Here is a 24,400-nt window from a genome sequence, read left to right as displayed (position 1 = left end):
CATACAAAAGGAAAAACTAGTCTTGCACAGACCATTGTACAGCTATACTGCTCACAGTTACAGATGAAAAGGAAAAATCCTCTCTGTCGGGTGATATTAGCACACTGAGGCTAGCAAGCCTGTGGGCAGAGATAAATGCTAGACTACAACTAGGGTGTCACTTGAGGACACAAGCTGAGGGAGACTTAGACATGCAGAAAAATTCAGACAGTATTTACTGCAGAAATAACCCATCCTAAAACTATTTCAAGTATCCCTAAATGCACCACACTTGCTCAGATAAACATGGGGGCTCACTGAAATTAAGAAAACCTCCACCAGTTCGCAGCTGGAAATAACAGGAAAAATGTTCTTAGTGTTGTTCCTTAAATATTTTTAAGGACAGTTTGCAGAAGGGAGGGAACTACCCGAACACCTCACCCTGCCTAAACACCCTTTCCCCCTTTGCTAAATAAAAGTCTCCTGAAAGCCACAACAGCTCCTGTAACTTTAAACCTGGGCTGAGATCATAATTTTAGTACTGACCAAACAGAGTGCAGAGGGCGGGCCTGGCTCTTCTTTGAGGACCACCTTAGACATGCTCCCACCCCTTGGCTAAAGAAAATAATGCCGACTCCACTCAGTTTTCTTTAGCTGTGCAGTTATCATCTGGGAAAACCTTCCCCTTTAGACTACAGAGGTTAAAGGAATATTTGGAATACCAAAGTATTTTTTGCAGTGATCTCTTTTTGTTATCTCAATTCTCCTCTGCCTCTAAAAAAATTAATCAGAATTTGAATCCATCTGATCCCAGGATTGGAAAGCTCTTCTCTAAGCAGATCAAAGATGTTCATTAAAGTTCAATTCTTCATCATCGTTCTAGGGAGCGTGCCTTTCCTAGCACTTGCTGAAGAAGGTAAGAAGAAACTTTGGTTAACATTATTTCCAGTCATTTCCTGTAATTTAACAGTTTGTGTGCTTACTTATAGGCAATATAGTTGCTCTGTCCTGTTTATAAAACTTTTTGAATTCTTAAGCTACTACTGGGCATCTACTATGGCTGTAATCAGGAAAGAAACACATCAAAAGTTTTCAGACGTGCAGAGTTACGCTCTATTAGGCATTTTCTGTGGGTGTCTGTGTAAGGGAAGGAGGACAGTACAAGCAGTCAGGGAAGACATTACATCAACAGCCCTTGGAAATGTCTTCAGTTTCACTGTAATATATGCAACGGAGACTGCAAGCAATAATTTAGCTGTTACTGACATTTAGGTGGTGAAACTCTACGAAAGTAACTTACAAATCTTTCCATTCAAGAGTTCACTTCTGGTACTTGGAGGCATGACAACAGCTTAGAACGAGCCTTCTGCAGGGTTTTGCTAATACTAACTTAAGCCATACGAGCAAGGGAAACTAAACCAGGAAGAATTATTACCCAAGACGGATTTGTGTTATGTAGTGTTATATATCTACTAGGAAAAAATTGATTTGGCAAACTATTTCTATCGCATTTTAGAAGAAAAATACAATATAGACTTTTAGGTAAAACAGATGTTGAAGTCTTTTTCAGTTAAAGGAGATGAGTCTGATTTATTAACAGTAAATCAGAATTACCCCGAGCAGTACTTGATTCCAGGAACATAACATTCAAATTCAGTCTTTGTGCGTAGTATTTGACTCATTATGAATGAATTGGCCATTGGGCAATGTGCCTGATGTATGCGCAAACAGAAAGTATGCCTGTAGCGGAGAAATACAGCTACCACTGCTATAGAACGTGTTCCAAGCACTAGTGCCCTGAAAACAACTTGACACTCAACCCACTAGTCTTCCAAAGCAGAGATCTACTTGTCTGCCTTGGACTTGGGGACCCTAACCCAAACATATCACCTGATTTTGGCCTGGTGACAATTATCATTCTGCTGGAAATAATCGAGCTATATCGATATACAGGTACATGTGGATGTTGGATGAAACTTCTAATGGGAATTCCTGGTGTCCTGTATGTCAGAATATGAGGCTGGAAGTTTGGGGTTATGCTTCAGAATTTCACAGAAAATCTAAAACCAACAGGTATTAGGCCAATCACAAATACTGCTTTTCGGGCTCACCCAGCTACCTTATCCTTAAAAAGCATCAATATTAAAAGTACCAGAGTTTAAAGCCATAAGAAATGAGGCAAACCCACCACCATTTTACAGAATCCCCTTAAACAGTTTCCAGGATACTAAAGCACAGGAAAAAAGGGTTTTTTTATTTTTCAAGCATATTTTCTTGCAACTCAGAGGAGTACAGCATCGATCTGGTTAAAACCCTGCTAGCCAGAAAAATGATAAAATATTTCCTGCTTGCAAGATTCCACCTCTGTTTCAGTACCAGCATAGTTTGCATTGAACTCTACAGCTGGATCTAGAACATAGTTCACAATATTTAAGGCTTTTTGTGTCCGTTCAGATTTTACAAGTTTTTCTTCATGTGGAGCCAGTCATTTATGATAATGTCCAAAGGATACACCAGGAGAACAGACTCCAGATATAAAATAAGCAAGTCCCAAATATTTTGCATGCATATTGCTGCTGTTTAGCAATAACCACTGCAACTACAAGTTAGAACAAACTTAAAAGGTTAATGCCACCTTTGGCAATCTGTGCCTGCAGTGAAGATGGGAGAATTTTTTTGCCTTGTATAACACTAGGTAGTACTAGGAGTGCGTATATTCATATACCTGAACCTCTAGTCAATTTGGCCTGAGGGTTTTAGAGGAAAAAAGTTTCCCTATCAGATTCTGATACCTCTTAACCCTGACCAGGCCATAAATATAACAACAGAATACCTGCAGATTTATCTAGACACTCTGTTTTATGGATTGAGACTGAATCAAGAAAAGCAGATTTGTTTCGATCAGGAAGTGTATTTCCAAAAGGATTATTATTGGTTCCAAATTTCTCCTTGAATTGCCAAATAAACTGAATTCAGCTCTTGATCCTAGTTTTAAGCATAGCATTTTCCCCCTTGCAGGTAGTGATCCACAGTTTGAGTAGCTTCATTATTATCTGCTGTCTTTGAGTTACTGCAACTTTATGAAAAAGTCAGAGGCAAAGAAAACATTTCAGGACAACTGTGAACCAGAAACATGATTTAAAAATAGCAGTTACCACTGACCCAACAACAGGGCTACCAGCCAACCTATGAACATTTCTGTGAAAACCTATGAATCTTAGAGGGAGAAGTCAGAAGTGCTTAAACATTCTTTGCTCATAGGGAACATGAAAATTGTATCTAACACCAGTAAGTTAAAAATGAATGAAGATACATGTTAAAGTTTTCTGCATTCGTGCTACTCTTGACAAAGGCAGCAATGTGGTTTCCAAAAGAAACGTTAAAGGCTCCTTTAACTGAGTCACATAAAGCAAGACATAACAAAGCTGTAACAGCATAAAATACTATATTGATGTAGAGAAGTTAATTAACATATTAATTCACTTCACTTTATGTGTAAGCTTCCAAATAAAATGGCAGAAATTAGCAAAAATACAGAAAGAAAACCTAGTGACAGATCTTACTTCACTGTCTACTTAAAACATTCACACATGCTCTAGTTGTGTTATCTACTCATGGTTTAAATCCTAACGAAAACAACCAAGTATTTTTGTCTTTCTTACAACCAAGAACAGCCCTGAGCAGTCTATACAAGCTGATGAATATTTAGACTAAGGTATTTCCCTATTGAATGACTAGTAGATACATTTTTGTCCTTCTGTGGTCGGGTTCAGCATATAAAAATTCAGGCAAATCTTTCCACACAGGATCACACCAAATGAGTTGAAATGGAAGTTGGTGTAATTTTTTTCTGGGCACAGCATTAGTCGAACAATTAAAAGCACAAGCATTCAAATGAGTGCTTTACAGAGGCAATGCATTTCCTAATTTGAAAACTTTCCCATTGTGCAAGTATCATTGCAGAGAAGATTAATTTACTGGCTGTCACATAACATGAACAAAAATTAACATGATTGTTTAACAAGTTACCACATGTCACTTGAGCTGTATCAACTGTCCACATGCCTGATCTTACCTAGAGGCAAATACTAGATTATACCTCCTTATGCAAGTCTCAAAATTAAACAGGTTTATACTAGGTCATGTTACTTATGTTTTGGACTAAAAGCAAGCACATGGACAGGTTAACTTAGATGAAAAGTGTTTATACAGTAAGAAAGGAATTTGAAGTTTACAGTCAACCATGAAAGACTAAGTTTTCTATGTTTTTCAACGTTATTAAACCCAGAATTGACAAAATCACAAGAAATATTTTTTTTGCAAGTATCTTGATTTACCCCAACTCTGTTGTCAGTTCAGTGACAAAACCAAACAACAGGCAGGCAACTCTAAAGTCTTCTGAAAAATCAAATTCTGTAGCTTCTGGTAGTAAACAAAATGAACAAACAGAATGAACAGTCGCATGTGACTGAAAAGGGAGCCAGTTTTCTACTAAATAAGTACAACAAAACTTTTCACCTTTCATTTGGCTGCATTATGAATGATGAGTACACTTGCACGTGTGTCCCCATATATGCCTGTTGTAAACTACATTAGCATGATACGAATCTAGCTCTGCATGTCCAATACCCAAAACTTAATTATCACAAGAAGGAAAAAAACATCTTACTGGGTCTCAGTAAGTAGGTCTGCAAATCAGTCAGTATTTTGCAGCGTCTTGGTAAAAGACCAGCAGAGAACAGATAAAATTTGCTTTCTCCTCTGCACTGGGAAAGCAGAGAAGCTTGCCCATCTGCATGTCAAGTTACTCCTTGAATCTGTGTAACTTTACAAGCAAAGGAAATAGGCATATTTAAAAGCTTGCAAGTCGACTTTTCAGTAACTCAACCTGCACAGTGAGAACTGAGAACAGAGAGGCCAGATTCTCAGCTCCTGTAATTCAAAAGCTTCTACTAACCCAGGCGTTTACCCCAGATCTCATATTTGTAAGTCATCTGCAAAAGTAAGCAACTGAGAACCTAGAGAGCATTTTTTAGATAATAATAAAAAACCCCAACCAGTAAAGGAAGGATAGCCCACAGCATGCAGGCTGTTGGGCTCCGACAGAAGCATACAGTGTTTCCTCCTTGTGTCATTTGAGGCAAGCCATACATACACACGTACCACAGAAATGACTACTGTTTGCCCAGCTCTAACATATGGTCTGTCTCAGCTGCACGTTTGTTTTGTTGGTTTGTTTGCTTTTTGTCTGGATGCGGTCAGGAATTACAGGACAGAACCCAAATGCTGCCAGGTCGTACTAGTCACCGCATCCCAGATCCATGTTGCAGACAGGCAGCCTCTATAACGGCCCCCTCGGATTTCTGTGCGCACATACCATACCCTCAGTTTGAATTAATGCTGCAGCAATGCTCACATAGCTGTGCAGCATACAACTTGCTACACAGCATTTCAGAAAAAGATAAGGATTGGGACTATAGGTATGCTGGGTTGTTCTGAAGAGAATCAAATGAGAAAAGTAAGAGACAGATTTACTATTGATTTCCAACTCTGTCTCAGAAGCTTGGCCAAAGACACTCAAAAGAAATAGGAACTGTGATGCTGAGCACATTCTCATGTTGCTTTATGACTGCCTCATGTTTTTTCCATCTTTGTATTTGTTGATTGCAAACACAACAGCCAGCTTAAGTTGCATCAGAACAATTCTTTGTGAAGGCACAATTCAGCTGTGTACACCATTTCAGGCAAACATACTCTCTTAGGAGGGCTTGAGCAGAAAATGAGAGATGCTGCTGAGTCTGTGAAGGGGATGCACTTAATGCCAAATGCATATTGATATGTTTTTATGACTACAGAACCCATCCACATACTAGCTAGTATGTTTGTTAGTATCAAAGTCAGACTAAACATATTTGAATGGATCTGGCTTGCTGTGTGGCAATATAAAGCAGCCAGCCAAAAATCATTGTGTGAACAAAATTAAAGCCTAACCAGTTTCCAGTTTAGTGTTTAGCATGCATATTTCAAAGAAATGAGTTAAGAAATGATCATGCAAAGAGTTCTGCTGGCAGATACAAGGGGTTAGTAACCTTTACCAACACAGCTGTGAATGGGCCTCAGTTTCAGGAAGGAAGTGATTTAGGGAAAAGGTTAGTTTTACTGTATTAGAGGTAATTTCTTAATTCCTTTTGTCTGCATTTATATATCTCACTATTTGAACATGGATTGTCTGCTGTCTGCTGCACACACCATAAAATTTGCTGATCCACTACACAAAATTTTGTACTTTTCTTCTTGCCTTAGCTGCAACACTCCCTTTTCCTTGACCATGTGAATGGGATAAACACAGTATGGTAATGCTGCAGTTTTAGGTGCCGCTTACAGAAAGATGCAAAAGAGACTTACAGCTTGATCACAACTCCAATCTTCTTGTCCCAGTCAAACCCCTACTGCTCAGAGAAAACAATGAAATTGCTAGTAAGACTGCAAACAGGGTCACAGGGCAGCAAATGGCAGTAAGAAAGTAGGCTTAGCCCACAACATTCATGGGATAGCAACTGAGGTCAGCGTGCCTACCAGACAAGAAATCAGAGATTAACACAGCAACACTATTAAAAGCATAAAACTTAGAAGATTCATCTCTAGTTCTGCAAGGAATATTTTAAAGGAATATCCTGTAATAGAGTTTCTGCAGTCTTAATGGCCACAGCTCTGTGGCCAATTTTATCCTTGCATAAGAGAAAGCGTAGTAAATCACCACCTTTTCCTCTTGTGGCTTTGTTTCCTAACTCTGGTTGTGGGTCATATACCTCTAGCAAGCACTTGACGAGCAGTTATTTTTCTATCTACTCAGTTAAAACGCATTTTGTTTTACTTTTCTGTGGATATCCTATATATGGCAATGTAGACTATTATAACATTCAGAAGACATGTGACTTAAGAACATTCAGAAGCAGCCAAGTGATTCTTTGCCACTTGGCACTGTAGATTCAAACTCTGGTTTTGTTCCTTTGGCTAAGCTAGCCACAGCAATAGAAACCATCTGTAGTAGGGTGTGGTGACCAAAGGAAATGTTTCTGACAATTCAGCAAAACATTGTCATCATGAGCTACATGGAATACCTGCGCAAAATCAGTCATACTCTGGATAGGGCTGAGTTAAGTCCTTCCTTGTGCATCATGAGCATTTTTCATCTAGCAGATACTTTCCAAAGTTCATAGTCACCCACCTTCCTTCATTACATAAAGCAAAGCTGTTGATCTTTGTATAAGGAAACTGCAGCATGCACTTCAGGATTTAGACAGGCAGTACATACTTTCTCCCCAACAACAAAAAGTCTAGACACTTAAACACATGCCAGGACACTTCTGTATTATGTCATGATACATTACTCAAGCTTCCAGAAAGAATTAACAGAAAAAGAGAAAATGCCAAGGCTAAAGAAATGAAGTTTTCAGGATACTGCAGATGTCATGAATTTTGCAGAAGCCACAGGTACAAATGAGAATTTTGGTTCTTATTAAAAAAAACTTCCTTGCCTTTCTAAAGTCTAAAAATTTTAACTGTCCAAAGGCTCAAAATCCAGAATAAACTATATCATATTCTTCAGAACCTCAGATTTTCAAAGTAAAAAAAAAAAAGTACTACCCTGGATTTGGCAGTATTTAACCATTTCACAAATTGAGGATGAGGCCAAATAACAGACAAAATTGTATTTGAAAGCTACAGAGCTGCTGCTGAAATATTATGCATTCAGAAGGCTGATACCTTATCAAGTCACACATTTTTCTTAAACTTCCACCACCATGAGTAAAAGTTTCCACTGAGCTTACAACTGAACTTACTCCAATAATGAGATACTGACTTGAAGACTTACTTTGCTCATAATCAATTTAAGGTCTGTGAGTGAATAATGCTTCCTCAGAAAGAGAATTCCTGTATCAGGACATAAATGCTGAGTAAAACATGGCCAAAACAGGACGCCTGACACAGGTACATCAACAGTTCAACACCACCACTTAGCCTGCACCAATTCAGGAAGCAGATACTGAAAAACATTAGTCCACTCCAGACAGTTAGCTCAGTGATCTCTCAAACAGAAGAGTGATATCTCCCAAGTGACCTGTCCCATTAAATTCTTTCCCTTGCTTTTCTCGAGAAGCATTCCATAAAGCACTTATCTAGCAGAGCTGGATAGACTAAAATATAAGATGCAGATAAAACTAAACTTGCATTTTAAGATCAAAGCCTTTGTTTGACAGTTAACCTGCTAGTTAATTTTTGTTAGCTGTTATAACTGGAGCTGCTCCCCCCTCTCCCCCACCCCAAATAGGAGCAGAGGGACAATGAACAATAAAGATTATTTGAGTTCTTGCTAGAGGGAATCCTTTAAGGTTAGCCATTTTTACCTACTGGTCTTTTATCGCAGAGATGGAAACTCATTCTATTTTGAGGGCTTCCTATTTCAAGTACTAAACTAAAATACCGGCTTACAACTGCCTTTGCCCACTAGCGTCTGTGTTTATCCAGACTGCTGGGAAAGAAATAAGATCTTACAACATTTTTCATCTTCAGAAGTATCTTTGTTGGTTTTGGAGATACCTGAAAGAAATGCTAACGAACAACAGTTTTACAACTCACTCTCCAACAAAACCACTGTGCTTTGAAAGCAACCCTAAGAGGTTTTTCTAGTAAACTGTCACTCCATGCATAACAATAAGTAGTGAGCTCATCTTCCCCTAAGTGGGTCATGGGATGCTTAACCATGGGATGTTTTCAAAGCAGTATTAAACTTTTAAAGACATAAAATTTTCTCCTGGTGTGAGGAGCTGCATCCTGATAGCAGCTGGGGACTTTGAAGTGAAACGCACCCAGCTGGAACTTTGGCAGAAAAGAGATGCAATGATTAATTCACATCTGCAGCAATGTATAGCTGCAAACAGAAGAGGCGTTAGGGCTGGTTGGAGACAGTCATAGCACTGTGAGGCAATGTTTTTATTTACAGCCTCCTCTAAGATAATATTAAGAACATATGCAGAAGCACTACTTAACCCGATGGCTCTTGCTACATTTGGCCCACATAAGATGAAACCAACAAATGACTACAGCACATACACCCTTACACCCCATTTACATTCTCTTCTATGTCAGTGGTATATATGCCTTGTACTGGGTACAGGGAAAGAAGTTACAAGTCCAATTAGTTTCTCTCAATTGCATTTAAATATTTTTTGCTTTATTATGACTTCCTCCGACAAAGAGTATTAAATATGCCATCCTACAAATGCAGTACACCAATAACACATCACCTCCCAGTCTCTAAGAGTCTGCTTAACTACCACCTAGACCACCTCCACCATCTGTCCAGAAAAATCAAACCTGGAAACATACTCCAGGGACTATTCTCCAGCAAACACAGCACCTCAGCTTGAACACAGTATTATGTAGATTGGATAGGGCCGGGACAAGAACTTGACAGTAGCAGAAATCAGCTTGACCTGTGAGCTTTAGGAAGTTAACAGGGGAGCCATATTATTCTAGTTTCCCTTTATAGTTAAGGAAAGCCAGCACTACTAACGATGACCCAGATCTCAGGTGAGCTGAATTACCTTCTAGAAGTATTTATCTTTCCCTACAGACTATAAAAGAAGATAAGGGCAAGCAGGCACCTTATTTAGGCACCTTTAATAAGAACCTAAAATTAGTCAAGATTAATCTGGGCCACCTCCTTTTGTCAATCACTGTACAGAGGGCAAATGCACTGAAATAGATTTTCTACATGGCACTTATTGCCAAGAATCTGCAATAACTTTTATCACGCACAGAATAATTCTTTTGTGTTTCTGCGACATTCACTAATTCTCTACACCTTTGTTCTGTGACACAGTTTCCTTTCCTGCCTTCACTATCAGGTCATTCTTCAGGCTGAAAGCTACTGCCACACCAAGAGTATAAGCAGCTTCTCTGAATAAGCTGCTTGTTGTTAACATACAAAACTTCACCTTCTACTTGGTGTTTTTCCTCTGGTAATTGGTTTTCTCCATCTTTGCTTATTTTGCAACCAGTGAATAAAAGCTGTTTTTTCAGTTCCAACTGGGATTACAAGGTAAACTGTTCCATACACAATTCATGTTGTTGAGCTCTATTGCTATTTCTTTCTTTATACCTGACATTCACATAGCATAATCCCAGTACTGTACTTTAAAGACATTACTTTAAAATACTTTTTGCTTATAAAGTAGTGCTGTATCTTAACATGCCCTGATCTTTAGAAGGTGACTAAATCAACACACCTAAAAGTCAAGCCCCCTTTATTCCATCTCAACAGAAAATTTTCAATGCTGCTTACTTGGGGTATTTCAAATGTGACCAAAACATTATTTACACCATCTAATTTGGAGATATGATTCACCCTGGCCTGTTCTGGTCTTTGCAAGGATTATAAGGTGATTTTTGGGAAACTGGCTGGCTTAATTAGCCACTATATTAGGTCTCATGTTGGCATAACATGAATATACTTTCTTCATCTGTTAGTGCCTAAAGTACTACTTGCACACCCTTTTGGCTCTTAAATAGAAAGTGTATCTGTATTCAGGCTTATAAAAGGTATAAAAATATACAATTCTATTTACTTGAGTAAACATGGAATTAGAAATCTAAATTTAGATCAGTGTTTAGTCTCTTGGCAATGGGACAAAGCTCTCAGTCTTACATGGTTAGAGATGGATGAAAAATTTGTAATTTGGTTCAAAAATGAGTTTTGGGAGCAAGAAAAAATATTTGCAAATTTCCAGTAGAACTCAGATGAGAGTTTCAGGCAGAAACAGATATTTTTTTTTCTCCAGTGTCAAATCATTCATCCTTTTTATGAAAAGTTTCCTTTAAAGTGCCAGTGCATTTTTTCTTTTACTCATTTCAAAAGTAAATATTGTATTTTTCATTTGAAATAACATCTTTATTTTAAAAGGGACAGTTATAAAGTGAACAAAAAAATGGGACTAAATTAAAGAAAAATAATTTCCAAGTAATATACGCACAGCTGATCCAAAGTGATTCTATTCTTTTTCAAATTTTGACTGATACCAAGGAAAGTGTCTGTTCCTTCTAACTTCAGTCAAAGTACAAAAATTGTTTACTTGCCTCTATCATATACAACACAAGTAGGATGCATTTAGGATCATAGCCTTTCATGTGAGTCTTACCACGTGGAACTAGTCTAACAATTCAGAAATAGTCTAACTTCAAATGCAGAGGAGATGAGAATGTTTTTACGTCACTAAAAAGCAGGTGAAATTAGTAGAAGCAGTGTTAACATTTAATAAAACAAACAGGTCATGAATATTTCTCTTACATAAAATATTCAAATGGTACAGTAAATCCCTGTCTTTAAATAACTCATGTGAATAGCTGTCCTCCTCCATGAAGACATCACTATGCAGCACTACCAATATACCACTTCCAATTTACCAAATTACAGAGGTATCAAGCTGTCTTGCAAAGGAGAAAAAGATTAGTTATTCTTTGTTCATAATTAGCCTGTTAGCAGCTGACAATTGTTACCTAGCATGCATCACAGGCAAATTATGTGCAAGCAGCCAGGGTTTTCTCCAACAGCCCTAAAAGGTCTCTGCCTTTTGAAGAGCATGAACGTGGCTCTCAGTCATACAACCATCAGCTACCATTGCAGTATTTCCTAGCAATAATGCAGTGTTATTCTGAAAAAGTTTAAGCTGGATTTGAAAATGTTTGGACAAACTGTTGCTCTGATTGCTGAAATAGAAGTTAGATGCAAACTCCAAATCCAGGAAAGATTTTTTCAGAAGTTTTAGGGTTTTTTTTGCCTGAAGTTTTTGCTCAGGACAATGTTTATTAGTAGCTCTTTGCTTTAAATGTAAATGCTGGTATCTGGAATTAGCAGAACTCTTACGCCCCAGGCAACAGCATAACAAGCAGCCTCACCTAGCTTTGTAATCATACAGATCAGGTACCATACCACATTAATATCATACTGTATATGGACATAGTTTGATGAATCAGCAAGAAGCTTAATTGAATGATACTTACATTTTCAATATTTTCTTGATACTGCCAGTTATCTTCACATATCTGTATGTTTCATGTTCTACCTTGTCCCATCTCATCTTTCCTATTGGTGAAGTCTGGCTGTCTTTGTAAAGAGTGAGCATTGTGCAGGCCAAAATTTAAATGTCCATTATACCAAAGACCACAGATGACATGCATAGGTCTAGAATAAAAAGGGAGACCTTACAGTGTTACCTAAAAAAATCCAAAATGTGGCAAGTAGGGTTTGCCACTTCAGAAAAATCTGAGTAGGTTTGTGCAAGAATATTTTCTAAACTATAGCTACACCTGTAAATAATAACAATAGTTCTAAAAATAAAGGTTGCAGCTGGGACTGAACTGGAAGATGGGAGAAAGCTCTTGCATTTCAGAAAATGAAAGATGCTTGAAGTAATTTATCCAAAAACATAAGTTAATGCTTAACTTGAAATCTGGAAGTCGCATCCACTGGGGCAGGAGGGAGGAATCTTTTCTTCAAAGAAAAGAAATAAATCTTTTCTTGGCCACAGTTTTTATTAACCAATATGTTTCAAGGTTATATCAGGGTTAAATGTGTACTTAAGTTTTGTCCTACAGCTTTGTACAAGAGTACAGCAGATTCAAAGTTAATCCAGATAATTTTGTAAACCTAAGTGCATGGGGCAGGGAGATGGAACTCTACATAGATCTCATGTTTAACAAAATTTACATGTCAAAGTAGCCAGAACATGTGACTACCAAGTAAGATCCTAACAAATTTTCTAAAATTTTATTCAGCAAGCTCAGTTCTAGAAGGAGAAGAAAGTGCAACAATTGATTTCAGAGAGAGAAATGACACAGAATATGAAGAATTACCAACCCTGGTGAGTATCATACTGAATAGAGATTCCTTTAGGTTACCCTGATTTCATATTCCTAGTATTGTCTCATGGCTTAGATTTTGAATAATCATTATAAATTATGAAGAATAACCTTGAGTTCTAACACCAATGCTTTTTTGCTTTGCAAGCAATCATGTTGAAGGTGACAATTTAAAGTTTTTTTGGCAGCTGTTTTGCGCTGCAAAAAGCATTCATAACCTGCTTATTCACTGCCATTTACCTTCTAATTCAGTAACTCTCCATTAGCTTCAGTGAAACCAAACTGCCAAACTAGTGTAAAAAAAGAGAAACAGAAAAAAAGGCAGGTCTGCAATATTCTGCAGTCCTTTCCTACACCATTTGTAGTCCTCAACTGAAAGGTTCTCTGATCTGGAAAGCCTCTAGCTGGGAAGACAAATTGGCTTTTTTTTTGTCACTGTACAAAAGTCAAAGATGACAGGTGATAGCTAAAAAAAAGCATCCATGAGGCACCTGATAGATGAAGAAATTTAAATGCTTATTCCATACGTGTAGACTGGATGTACTGAGGTTTTCTTTTCCCTCTTTTTCCCCCCCACCAATTCTTATAGTTGCCCACAAGACTACACAATGTAACAAATCTCTTGCAGTTTGGACAACTGATGACCACAGAAAGTGCATTTGCCACAGCTGAAGAGAGTGTTAATTCTACTGGTTATGAAGTTAACACAGAAGATGTTGATGGTAAAAACAAGTATCTTTCATTGTTCTTTTTTTATAGCTGAGTTTTACCGCCATCTACTTAATATCTGGAACATTCAAGTACCAAGTTTAAGGTGCTCTCAAAGGTAGCACTGCTGATTTTTGAAAGGAAAAAGTTAAGATATCTAAAACTACTTCTATACCATTTTATTCACCAATGCACTGCCAGTTCTACTCTGAAGCCTTCACTTTGATTTTCATACTAATCATCTGAAAAGAAACAGCTCTCCAGCTTGTGTTTTTTTGGGTGGTTTTTTTTTTTTCTCCTTTTTTTTTTTTTGACCAACTCAAATGCAGAAAACGTTAACTGTTAGAGCCTGACTGTTCTCTCAATTTTGGCTGAGTTGTCTGTCTTAGCTTCCCTGCAGAGACACAAATTACTGTCATGCATGTACAAAGAAAATTGCACCCATTTCTATACAGTAGTCAACAAGCAACAGATGGGTGCAGGAAGCTGGTAAAGTGCATTCTGACCCGTTTACCTTATGCCTGCTCAGCTGTCTTCCAGGCAGCTTGCTGAGTACCTACACCTTTGTGTCTGACTGTGTACACGAGGATGTGTGGGCAAAACAAATGGGCATATGCTCTATATGGCTTTTGGATCAGGACTGTTCTTAGTGGTTTGTTCTTGTGTTTACCAGTAAAAAAAAAACAAACACAGGGATTATACTTTCTGCTCCAATGTTCCCCTCCTGCAACAGTATCAATGACTGGTCATAAGTTTAATGAATCTCACTTTAAAATGGCCAGATGAGCAGTTATGAGAAGAGAGGTCTTTTTGTTTCCAGACCAACTTTTTGATAACTAAATGCAAATTTAGCAGTGTCTAAACAAATGAAGCATGGTTTCTCCAATTTATGTGAACAGTAATAGCTGCTGCCAACAGATGCTCACAGTGCACTTTACCTCAGATATAAATTAAAAAAACAGGTCATAAGTTTGAGAAGTCTGTGACACTTACAAGTATGTCACATTCACCTATCAGAATACATTTGTAATAGCTTAATTCACATGAATGGCAGTCTGTCAATCAAATCTCAAGTCAGTTTGGTTTTAGCATATAGGCTTTGGTTTGAAACAGTCAAATCTATCTGGTGGCAGTTGTATTTCTACGAAGTCCTACAGTGTGTATATAATTTACTACTTTCCCTCTAAGTAGCCTGAGCCAATTACTTCCAGACATGAGCAAACACCTTCTTTACCTAGCTTCTTTTTGAAGCTTCTGTGTTCAATGGCAATTTTATGTCCCTCAATAAATTAGACTCATTTCTTTAGAAATTGTACATGCTTTTATCTCCTTTTCCAGCCTGCTTGTCTCTGCTGAGAGCATAGACCTCTTCTCTTACCATTAAACAACAGAAGCAGTGTTTAGTAGATCTGAATTGCAGATAGAATTTGAAGAACTTTTCTAAAGGACATAAGTACTAAAGAATTGGGATGACATATTTCTAATGAATTAAAAGTAGCATTTGTGTTTCATCTGCTTCTGATGGGGACTCCACTAAAAATTCAATTCCAGAATTAGATAAATGTACTAAACAGATTTTGTACAATCTTCCATACACAAAAAAAGCTACTTAAACTTTTAAACTGCTAAAACCCCTTTCTAAATAGACAATAGTTCAGCAAATACACTGAGAGCAAGGCAAAATTTTACCAGCCTGAACCTCAATTAAAATCTGACTTCTGTCTTAGTTATAATCACATTACACCAGGTATATCCTTACTGAACTTAATGAGATCACACTTAAGTTTCGCTGGTACATATTAGATCACAATCAGTCCCTTAGATTTTAATTTCTTTCTATTACTTCAGAGAGCTTTTTGCCCTCATTCCCTCAAGCTTTTCATCTGCTCACTTCCTGTCAACAGAACTACCCGTTACACAGCCCTCAAACCATTGTGATTTAGCTGATAAAAGTTTCCCTTGGATATAGCATTATAAATTGGGATGCAAAACTCTGTAGAAAGCAGAGTAAAAGTAATTATTTTCTTTCTGGCTTTACAGGTGAACTGAGTGGGGAACCAGAGAAAACTGAAAAAGGTATTAAATAGAATTGTTTATAAAGACAAGGGAGAACTTAACTGCTAACCGATACCCTTCTAAAAGCCACTAGCTATGCCCATGCTATTCTCAAATAAAAGTTTTGGGAAGAGCCACAAGTCAAACTCCCTGACCTGCCTCCTGCAGTGCACCCCATTACTGTCTCCACAGCTACTACATCTGTACAGAACCCTCCAGCCCAAAGGCACATTTGCAGGTCTGCAGGCTACAACTAAGCCTGCTGAACTTCCCAAACCTGCCTCCGAGTTCATGAGAGAGAAAGAAATTTTCCCCAAGGAGTGGGATGCAGCAGAACAGTGTCAGTTCTATCAGTAGCCTCTCATCAATGGTCTCCATGAGAAACATGCTAACATTCCTTATTCCCTCTTTCAGGTGGCCTGGAAACGATTGCACTGGTTGGAATAATTATTGGAATCATAGTTGCAGTTGGAATCCTTGCAGGAATAATCATCGCTGTTGTAAGGAAGATGTCAGGCAGGTACTCGTAAGTAAATTGCTAATCATGCTTTTCAAACAAGCATCATCCTCTGAGCAAGGTCACAGGAATTGCTTCAGAAATTTCTAATGCTTCCATTTTGACAAAACAACCTATTTTCATGTTACACAGTGCCTGATTCTGTAAGAGCTGCCAATGTGATGTGAGTGATCTAAACCCCCTCATGTGCTTAAAAATGTCTGCCAGATAACAGTATGCATGCTGTCACAACACTCATCAGGTGCATAAGTTTTGGATTACTCTGCTGCACAGAGGTAAAATTCACTACAATTATTACAGGGCCAACTTCTGGAAGTGCTGGATAACATGTAAACACTGACAAGTGATTTTTATTTTATTGCTCTGGACTTTTGTGGAAGCTATTTTGGTACCAACGAGATTAATTTGTGCCATAAAAATCTAAAGTGCTTTACAAAGTAGCAAGAAAACCACACTACACTTAAATACTGTTCACCCAGCATTATGAGAAAGCAAAATATGAACTGGGAAGTGAAGTACAGCGGTGACAGGAAAGACAAGCAGGGAGGAAAAGAGATCATGTAACTATGAACAACAACATGTTTGTGGTTTTTGTTTTACAGGCCCTGAAAACAGCTGAAACAAGCAACCATGCCATTCTGCACCAGAAAAATACAAGTGCTTCTTATTTCATAAGAACTAAAGACTATTCCTGTTTTGGTGTGAGAAGATGATCCATGGAAAACATGGTCAAAGAATTCCAGATCTATGGGGATCACACACAACTAAGGACTTCTTCCCCCACTACAGAGTATAAACATTTCATAGGATTTTTACTAACCAGGAGTTTACTGGAAGAAAGGAAAAGCTAATGCAGTAAGAAAAAACCCAGCACCAATGAGATTTACAACTGAAATGTGATTTGCAGGTAATATATGCTAGCTTGATTTTTAAATGATATCAAAAATTATTTCACATTACATTTTATGCATTTCTTTAAAAACATACCTGGAATCTTATAAGTGTTCTTGACTAATTAAGTGCTTGTGGCATGTTTATCTACCAAATGACGTATCAAAAAGGAGGAATTAGCTTCAGAGAGAACCAGTTATTTACAAATTTAGAAAATACTAGATATTGGAAGCTAAAAGCCTTTCCACTATTGATACAGATTTTTCTGCTTTTGAGACTTATTATTGGCAAAATATGGTAGGCCCAGCTGGAACTGACCTACCATCTGAAAGCTTGCTAATCTGACTGTTGCACCAGGAATTTCCTGTCTTCTGTTGTTACAGAGACATACAGGGATTGAAATATACATCCTGAATGAAAGGGTGCTTGGAAAATACCCAGTTTTGATGGGTCACTTTAACCAGTTACTCAGCATGCTTTAGAGCTGACATGTAGAAGCTTTTGAATTAATAGAAGCCTTTCAATTAGCGTATGCATTTTTTTTATCTGCCTCATTTTCTAACTGTACAGTTGGCTTGTTTGATAACGTGTGCAACACTAGATCAGAATATGTTAACCAAGTATAATGCATCTTCGGAGTCTACAGCTTTTCTGTGGCGTATTTAATGCCACAGTACCCAAATGCAGAATTCAGACCAAAGGTTTTTTATGTCAAGTGGCTGCAATGCATCATGTTTTCTAAACTTTAAGGCACTTAAATGTTTGGTGTAAAAATTATGATAATCCATATGGTCAATAATTGCTAAAGATGTCAATTTATCTATGTTTGCTTTTCTGTTTCATGTGCCATGAACTATCACATCAATCCAAGCTTTGGAAATAAAAGTTGTAATGTAAATTGTCTTATTTTACAATAATTGTTCTTTATTTTCTTAAAAAAGTTAATGTTTTAAACTTCCCTTAGTCTTCCTAAATTATTTTGCTACTTGTCTTGTCAGTGCAGTGTCTACAACTCATTTGACACTGATAAATGAAACTATCATAAAAACTAAACATGGGAGAAAAAATAATTCACAGGTTTTTTTAGTGTCATTCTTAAGCTCATATAATGGGACACTCAGCCTGTGACTACCAAGTAGTAAATTTTATCTTCGGACTGGTCTGTGCTGAGACCTACAGACTAGATCCAAAGGCTGTGATTTCTAGATTCTGGTGACTTTATTTTTATTGCATCTATAAAGTTTTTGAAGTCTGAATTTAGACTTCTTGTCAATCTCTGAATTAAAGCATATTTGGATACAAAGTCTTAGTTTGTAGCTTGCTGTCAGTAAACATAGGTGTCTCCAAATTACTGAGCTTTTACTCCTAGTAATACTTTACCTGGAACAGTCATTCTCTTCCTTACCAAAGGACGATTCTAAACTACAGTTTTCCTGCAGGAACAACTTTCCCCTTGAATAACTATTCCCATCACATTACAAGCAGTATCCACAGGTAGGCAATTTATAATGAAATCGAGTTTTGAGACTCTGCTCTGATAAAACACTATCAAGTTCATTACATGTAAATTGAAATTATTCAGTATGTATGCACCCACACAAAGACGCAACTAACATTAAGGAATTTCCCACGTGTTTGGATTTAAGTACTAATCCCCATGCAGTGCAACTTCAGATGCAGAGCACATGCATCCCAGAAGTTGTCCACAGTAATGCAATACCATGCAATAATACATTCATGTGTCACCTCCAGCATAATCTCACCTGGTTTATTTCTGCTTACACTTAAAAGCTGCATAAAACTAAAATAAGGGAAAAAATAATGATACCACTGTACAAAGTCATGTTATATAAAAAAAACTATAACAAGTCTAAGCTTAGTGTATAACTCAGTTCTTCACTAATGCTAAGTTGGTATTGGGCATTGTACTTTACAAAATCCAACACCCACAAGTGAGCTTCAAGTAGGCTGCAAAGTTTTCACTACCTTTAAGCCATGGGACCTTGATTTAACATTTTTTCTCAAGGCATCTAAGTAAACACTTAAGCATCAGTAATTTTTTTTTACCTATGACTCATTGCATTCTGCAGCATTACTCATGTAACTCAGTTATGCAGTTAGGGTAAACTTTCATTTCTGAAAGTTCTGGTATATTAAATCAGCTATCTTTAAAGAAAACAAGTCTGCAGTCTCTTACAGATGAGTATACGAGGTCCCATCCCTGAAATACAATTCACACACACCTTAACACATTTTCCAGTTCCTGTGACAGTTGAAACATTTATTTTGGCTAGGAAGACTAACTTTTCACACTCACACTAATGTCCTTTGCGCCTGTACTTTTAGGTTACAGTACTTCAAGGGGACCAGATTACTTCAAGTATTGTTTCCAAGTGTCCATACATACCACTGGTTTTTAAAAGATAATTATAACAAAGTTTTATGCATGACTGTTCTATTTGCATGTGTGACTTGTATGAATTAGCTAAAAATGCATGTAAACTCTTATGAAAGCAGAAATATCACAGCTTTTTCTTATTGTGGCAGTGTAAAAGAACAGTATTTTCTGTTACTCCAGAGTTAACAAATTCTTGTCTGCACTGGAAACTACTCCATAAAATGCTCTGACAAAATGCATGCCATATGGAATTATGAATTATTCAACCATTGTAGGGAATAGCACAGATGTCACCAGTTTCTTCTGCACCAGCTCAGTTGCTGCTAACTTGCAAATACCACAAAATAAGAAAGCCGTTCTTAGGCCAATTTTGAATATTGGTTAAGCCAGGAGTAACAAGACCCCATGTGAAAGTGTACAGCATTACAGCTGACAACCTTTTTGTGAAGTTCTGAGTTTTCCTGGATTCTGTACAGAACACCAGTTGAACAGCCTGCATTCTGCTCAAATAAACTGTGCTTTGCTCCTATACTCCAGAATCTCCCACTAAGAGTCATTTTAACTTCATATACAAACTATCCACGTTTTCTGGTCTTAACTGTGCCTTTACATTTCTAAGGAAAGTTTTATTAACCTTAGGTGAAATCACCCCTAACCAAGTGACCCAGTGTTCCACTGAAACATTACTGGGGGCGCTTCCAGCACTGGAGACTCAATATTAAATATTGTGCTGTACTAAATCTGAACCTGCAGAGTGTGGAGACATTAATTTCCTTCTGGTTATCAGCTGGAGTACAGGATACTCAGTATATGGCTGAAGAAAGAAAGGGCTCTGAAGAATCAGACCTCCATTATTCTGTCAATGTGAAGAAACAGCAACTGCTGCTACACTGATACATTTAATATTCTGATGATTCATACCGCCTTGCCGCCTAGAAATCTGAGGTGTAGCACATTTCACTCAGCTTCAAGCAAACATCAAGAAAAAATGATTTCTTCAGGAAAGTCTGTCATATTTGTTATGTATTTATATGCTACTGAAGAATTCTTTAATTAATTCATAACTTCACGATACAAGCATTCTAGAAATAGCCATGCAGAGGTCTGTATTTCATACGCAAACTACTGCAGCATTCCGTAACTGAGCTTTCATTGACTTGTATTATCTAGCTTCCCACTACTAGTTCAGGACTTCAAAGGTAAGGTCAACAAACGACATGTTTTTTGATAGAATTTATATGGAAGATGGGATCTTTTCTGCTCTGCAAGAAGTCAAACAGCACATTGTCTAGGGCAAATACTGATCATTCATTTTAGCTTACAGAAGTACACATGCTCGCAGAATCAAGGCCCAAGGTCAGGAGACTTCCTATGCATGAGAACACATGGGGAAACAACAGCTCCATACTTTCATCAGCTGGCCAGGTTTGATTTTTATTTATAGGGAACAACATTCAATGTATCAACACTTGCTTTTGATTTAAAAGTCCTTACTCCTGATCACATTCATTCCTTTATAGTTAGTAACAGTAACATTCCTTCTTGCAGCTTGGCTTTGAGTCATGAATGTGGCTCTCCCGAACAGACAAGCAGGCACCAGGCTTCCTGTGAGAATGCCAGATGTCACTAAAAAATATCATAAACATAGTTGTCCCCTTGTATTTGTGTCAGTGGGAAAGATACACAGCAGTAGTATACTATGAAAGCAATGACTTGATGCATCAATATTTATAATACTTCTAGCCACCAGTACAGCAATTCTTACAAGAGCTCATCTAAGGCATGTTTTTACTCTAAGAACAGAAAATGTCAGAAGAAGGAATTCAATAAAACTAGCAATAATTAAGTATGAACCAGAAGAATTGTGGAGATAGAGTTACTCCTGTAAATTTCAAGTGTTTGCTTATAGTTAAATACCAAACAAAACATACAGCAAATGCTTTTAAATGTAATTACTCACTATTTTAAGAGCACCTGCAGTATGCTATTGCAAGTATTTTAACCACATTTCATTAAAAATTAAGTACAACCTGCACACTAACACTTTCTGTAAAGGTCTCAGAGTCAAAAGCACTGATGTATCATTCACAGAAGGATGGCAAGTACTACCTCCAGTTCAGGAGAGTACCATACACAGATTAAGTGACTTGCCAAGGATTATAACATAGGTAAGGGAAAAGCTACCAACCCAGGAATCTTTAAACATTAGTCCTGCCAAAGCTTCATATTAGTTCAAATAAAGTGATGTTCCATTCTCTCACGGTAATATTATCCTTAATATGCTTTAATGTGAGATAGCAACAAGGGACACAGGGGAAAACAGCAATGTGCAGAATTTACCAAGAACCCTCAGGTCAGAAGTATGCTCAGATTGGTTTCGATTAAAAACCATTAAATTTCTCCTCCCACTACCTGAAATTCTGCAGTGCAGATGCTACTGAACCACTGCAGTTTAAAGCTTAAGCCATAACTAGCCTACACCATGCCTGAAGACATTGTTATACCTATTTATACTTACCTACTTAACTAGATTAAGTACCAGATTAACCATACCCATCCTTTACCAGACTGCTTTTTTAACCTAAAGTATTAATCATACCGTAGTTCTTGGCATCTAGTTTTGTTAGACAACTACTGATGGATATAGAAGGTAGCAGTGGACATGCAACTTGACACTAGGTGCCATAATGAGAAGTTTGAATTAGTGCTTTGTACATTTTTCACAGCTGCAGCATGGAGGTATTTACGTATAAATAAACCCAGCATCACACTAGCCATGTGTCTTTGTCCAGGCCTTGTGGATTTAGGCATCAGACCAAACCCACAGCTCCCCCTGCTCTGCAGCAAACAGTTGGACTGCAACACAAAGATCCCCATTCAATCATGTAGCCTGTTAGGCTCTTCCAGGCTGAAGAAGTCAGGTTTTCAGACTCTGGTAAATGCTAAATTGGCAAGTGTCCTAGCAGGCAAGGAGTGCTGCACATTCCATGCATTTTCAAGGTTGTGTTCTGTTTCCAGAAAGCAGTTGCCAAGGATGATTGATTTTGAGAGTTCAAAACCAAAACCAAACAGTGCCATTCACAAAAAAGCGGAAAATGGAAGAAGAGATTGTCTTCGCTAAAATTTCATTTTCATTCACATTTCCAGATTAAGCTAAAATGAAACAATGGACTTGCCCACTTGTGTGGGCTATTTCGCATGTTAAGCCGCACCAGTACTCAGATACGCTTGCATCAGGGGAAAAACTTCAAAATCTTTTGTTCTGGCAGATTAGAAGTTTGTCTCAAAAAAAAAGCGCCATTTGTCCAGGGTCAGACATACAGGGGCTCTAGGACATCAGTCTAGTCTTTTTCTGATCTACACTTCAGGTTGTCATAAAATCATAGTTCTAAAGTGTTCTCTGGGATCTGGCAGCACAAATACAAGGACAAGGAACCTCTCTATTCATGCTGGGCTGCTCTTGCAGCATTAGAGTGTTCTGCTGCATAGACACACAGCATCCTTATTTTTATGTGCAATCAGGACCCCATGAATTACCAAACATTGTCTTTAAGTTCACTTCAATGCATCTGGATCTGGCTGTACTATTCTTTCCCACAATTGCCCTTAAAGTCTTCTGAAATAAGTCCATCAAAGGGTGAAGAAGGCATTCCCTTACAATAAACCATTGTAAGTTTTATCCAAGTTGGAATAAAGATAAAAGTTTTACTGATAAAGGAATACCAGCTTGCACAGAAGGGTAGAAAAGAATTATTCTTCAAAGCGCTCCAAGTTAGATCCTCCCTCTACAGCAAGCCTGTTGAATCAATAACTACACATACAGACAAAAAAAATAATTTGATTTTAAGCTTACTTTTTCCTTAACAATCTAGAAATTCCAAATACATACCTCAAATCACACTCATTAACTTTGTTCAATGAGAACATAGCTTTAAAAAAAAAAAAGCTTTTGAAATATTTCTACAAAGTCTACCACATCTTCTAGCAAACTGTACCAATACTTACCTATACAGTCATAAATGTTCGACTTCTCAAGATCTGAGTTAAAGCCATGTGCCGGTTCTGTTAAACTAGAGTTGTATTCACTAGCAAACTTCCCTCAATATAGTAACTATAGTCCACTAGAAAGTTAGATGGCTTTCTGCTGAGTATTTTCAGGATTTTGACATGAAGTACAGACTAGAATCAAATTATTTTTCCTGCAATAAGCCTAATTATGCGCATCAGTAACACAGCTTCTCTTTGTGCTTATAGTTATACAAAACTCCAGGATGTACTTCTCCACAAATGAAAAACTGCTTTCTAGTCAAAGACTGAGTTCACAGCAAATATTTTTGTGCCCGTCTCCTCCCCGTTGCTGGGCCTACATTCACAAAATAAAAAGGGAAAGAAGGACTGCTTTTCCATGGCTCATCTTTCTGAAAGCATCATTAATTATAATGCAGTTCTATCAGGTAAACTTGAATTGTTTGTGCTCTGCATCTAATTTAGATCTGGACTGTTTTTCTTCTGAAATGGTACAGCAACACTGGTATAATCCAGGTTTAGTCTTCCTAACAGAAGGTAAGATAGGAAGACACTGCAGTAACAGAAAGTAACTGCAACCTTATCTTCCAATAGGAAAGGGAGCACAGTAAGAGCGATACTGATGCAACGCAGCAACAATTCCAATAAAACCTGGATAAAAACAGAAGCTCCCTCTAGTTTTTTAGGGGGGAAAATGGCAGAAAGAATCTGTCCTTCAGAGAACGCCTCTTTATTCTTTCTGCTATGCAGAACAGGAAGCTACTGATGTTTTAAGAAAATTGTTTTCTCTGTACTACATAAGCCCTTTAAATAGTTTTTCCCCACAATAAGACTGCCAGGTGGTAACAGCTTAAGGCAATACTGACCAGCAACTGAGTTAAATCATTGACTAGAAATGGATGAAC

The 24,400-nt window shown here is 37.6% G+C and overlaps 1 protein-coding gene across 4 annotated transcripts; it reads left to right on the top strand.

Moving 5' to 3' along the window:
• Positions 1–434: 434 nt before the first annotated feature.
• Positions 435–17,969, top strand: PDPN (podoplanin). Of its 4 annotated transcripts, none has more exons than XM_080380870.1 (6): positions 435–895; positions 12,817–12,902; positions 13,490–13,622; positions 15,649–15,684; positions 16,078–16,179; positions 16,783–17,969. In XM_080380870.1, exons 1-6 carry the CDS (start codon positions 826–828, stop codon positions 16,797–16,799), a joined length of 444 nt encoding a protein of 147 aa, XP_080236996.1. In that variant the 5' UTR covers positions 435–825; the 3' UTR covers positions 16,800–17,969. The 4 variants fall into 4 exon arrangements, with proteins under 4 accessions (XP_080236996.1, XP_080236995.1, XP_080236997.1 ...); XM_080380869.1 differs by having other exon boundaries at positions 462–895; positions 16,078–16,189; XM_080380871.1 differs by having other exon boundaries at positions 463–895; positions 16,078–16,183.
• Positions 17,970–24,400: the final 6,431 nt, after the last annotated feature.

This window comes from Falco punctatus, assembly GCF_963210335.1.
Source record: "Falco punctatus genome assembly, chromosome: 3".
In the NCBI taxonomy this organism is placed as follows: domain Eukaryota; kingdom Metazoa; phylum Chordata; class Aves; order Falconiformes; family Falconidae; genus Falco; species Falco punctatus.
This window is presented reverse-complemented; position numbering and strand designations above follow the sequence as displayed.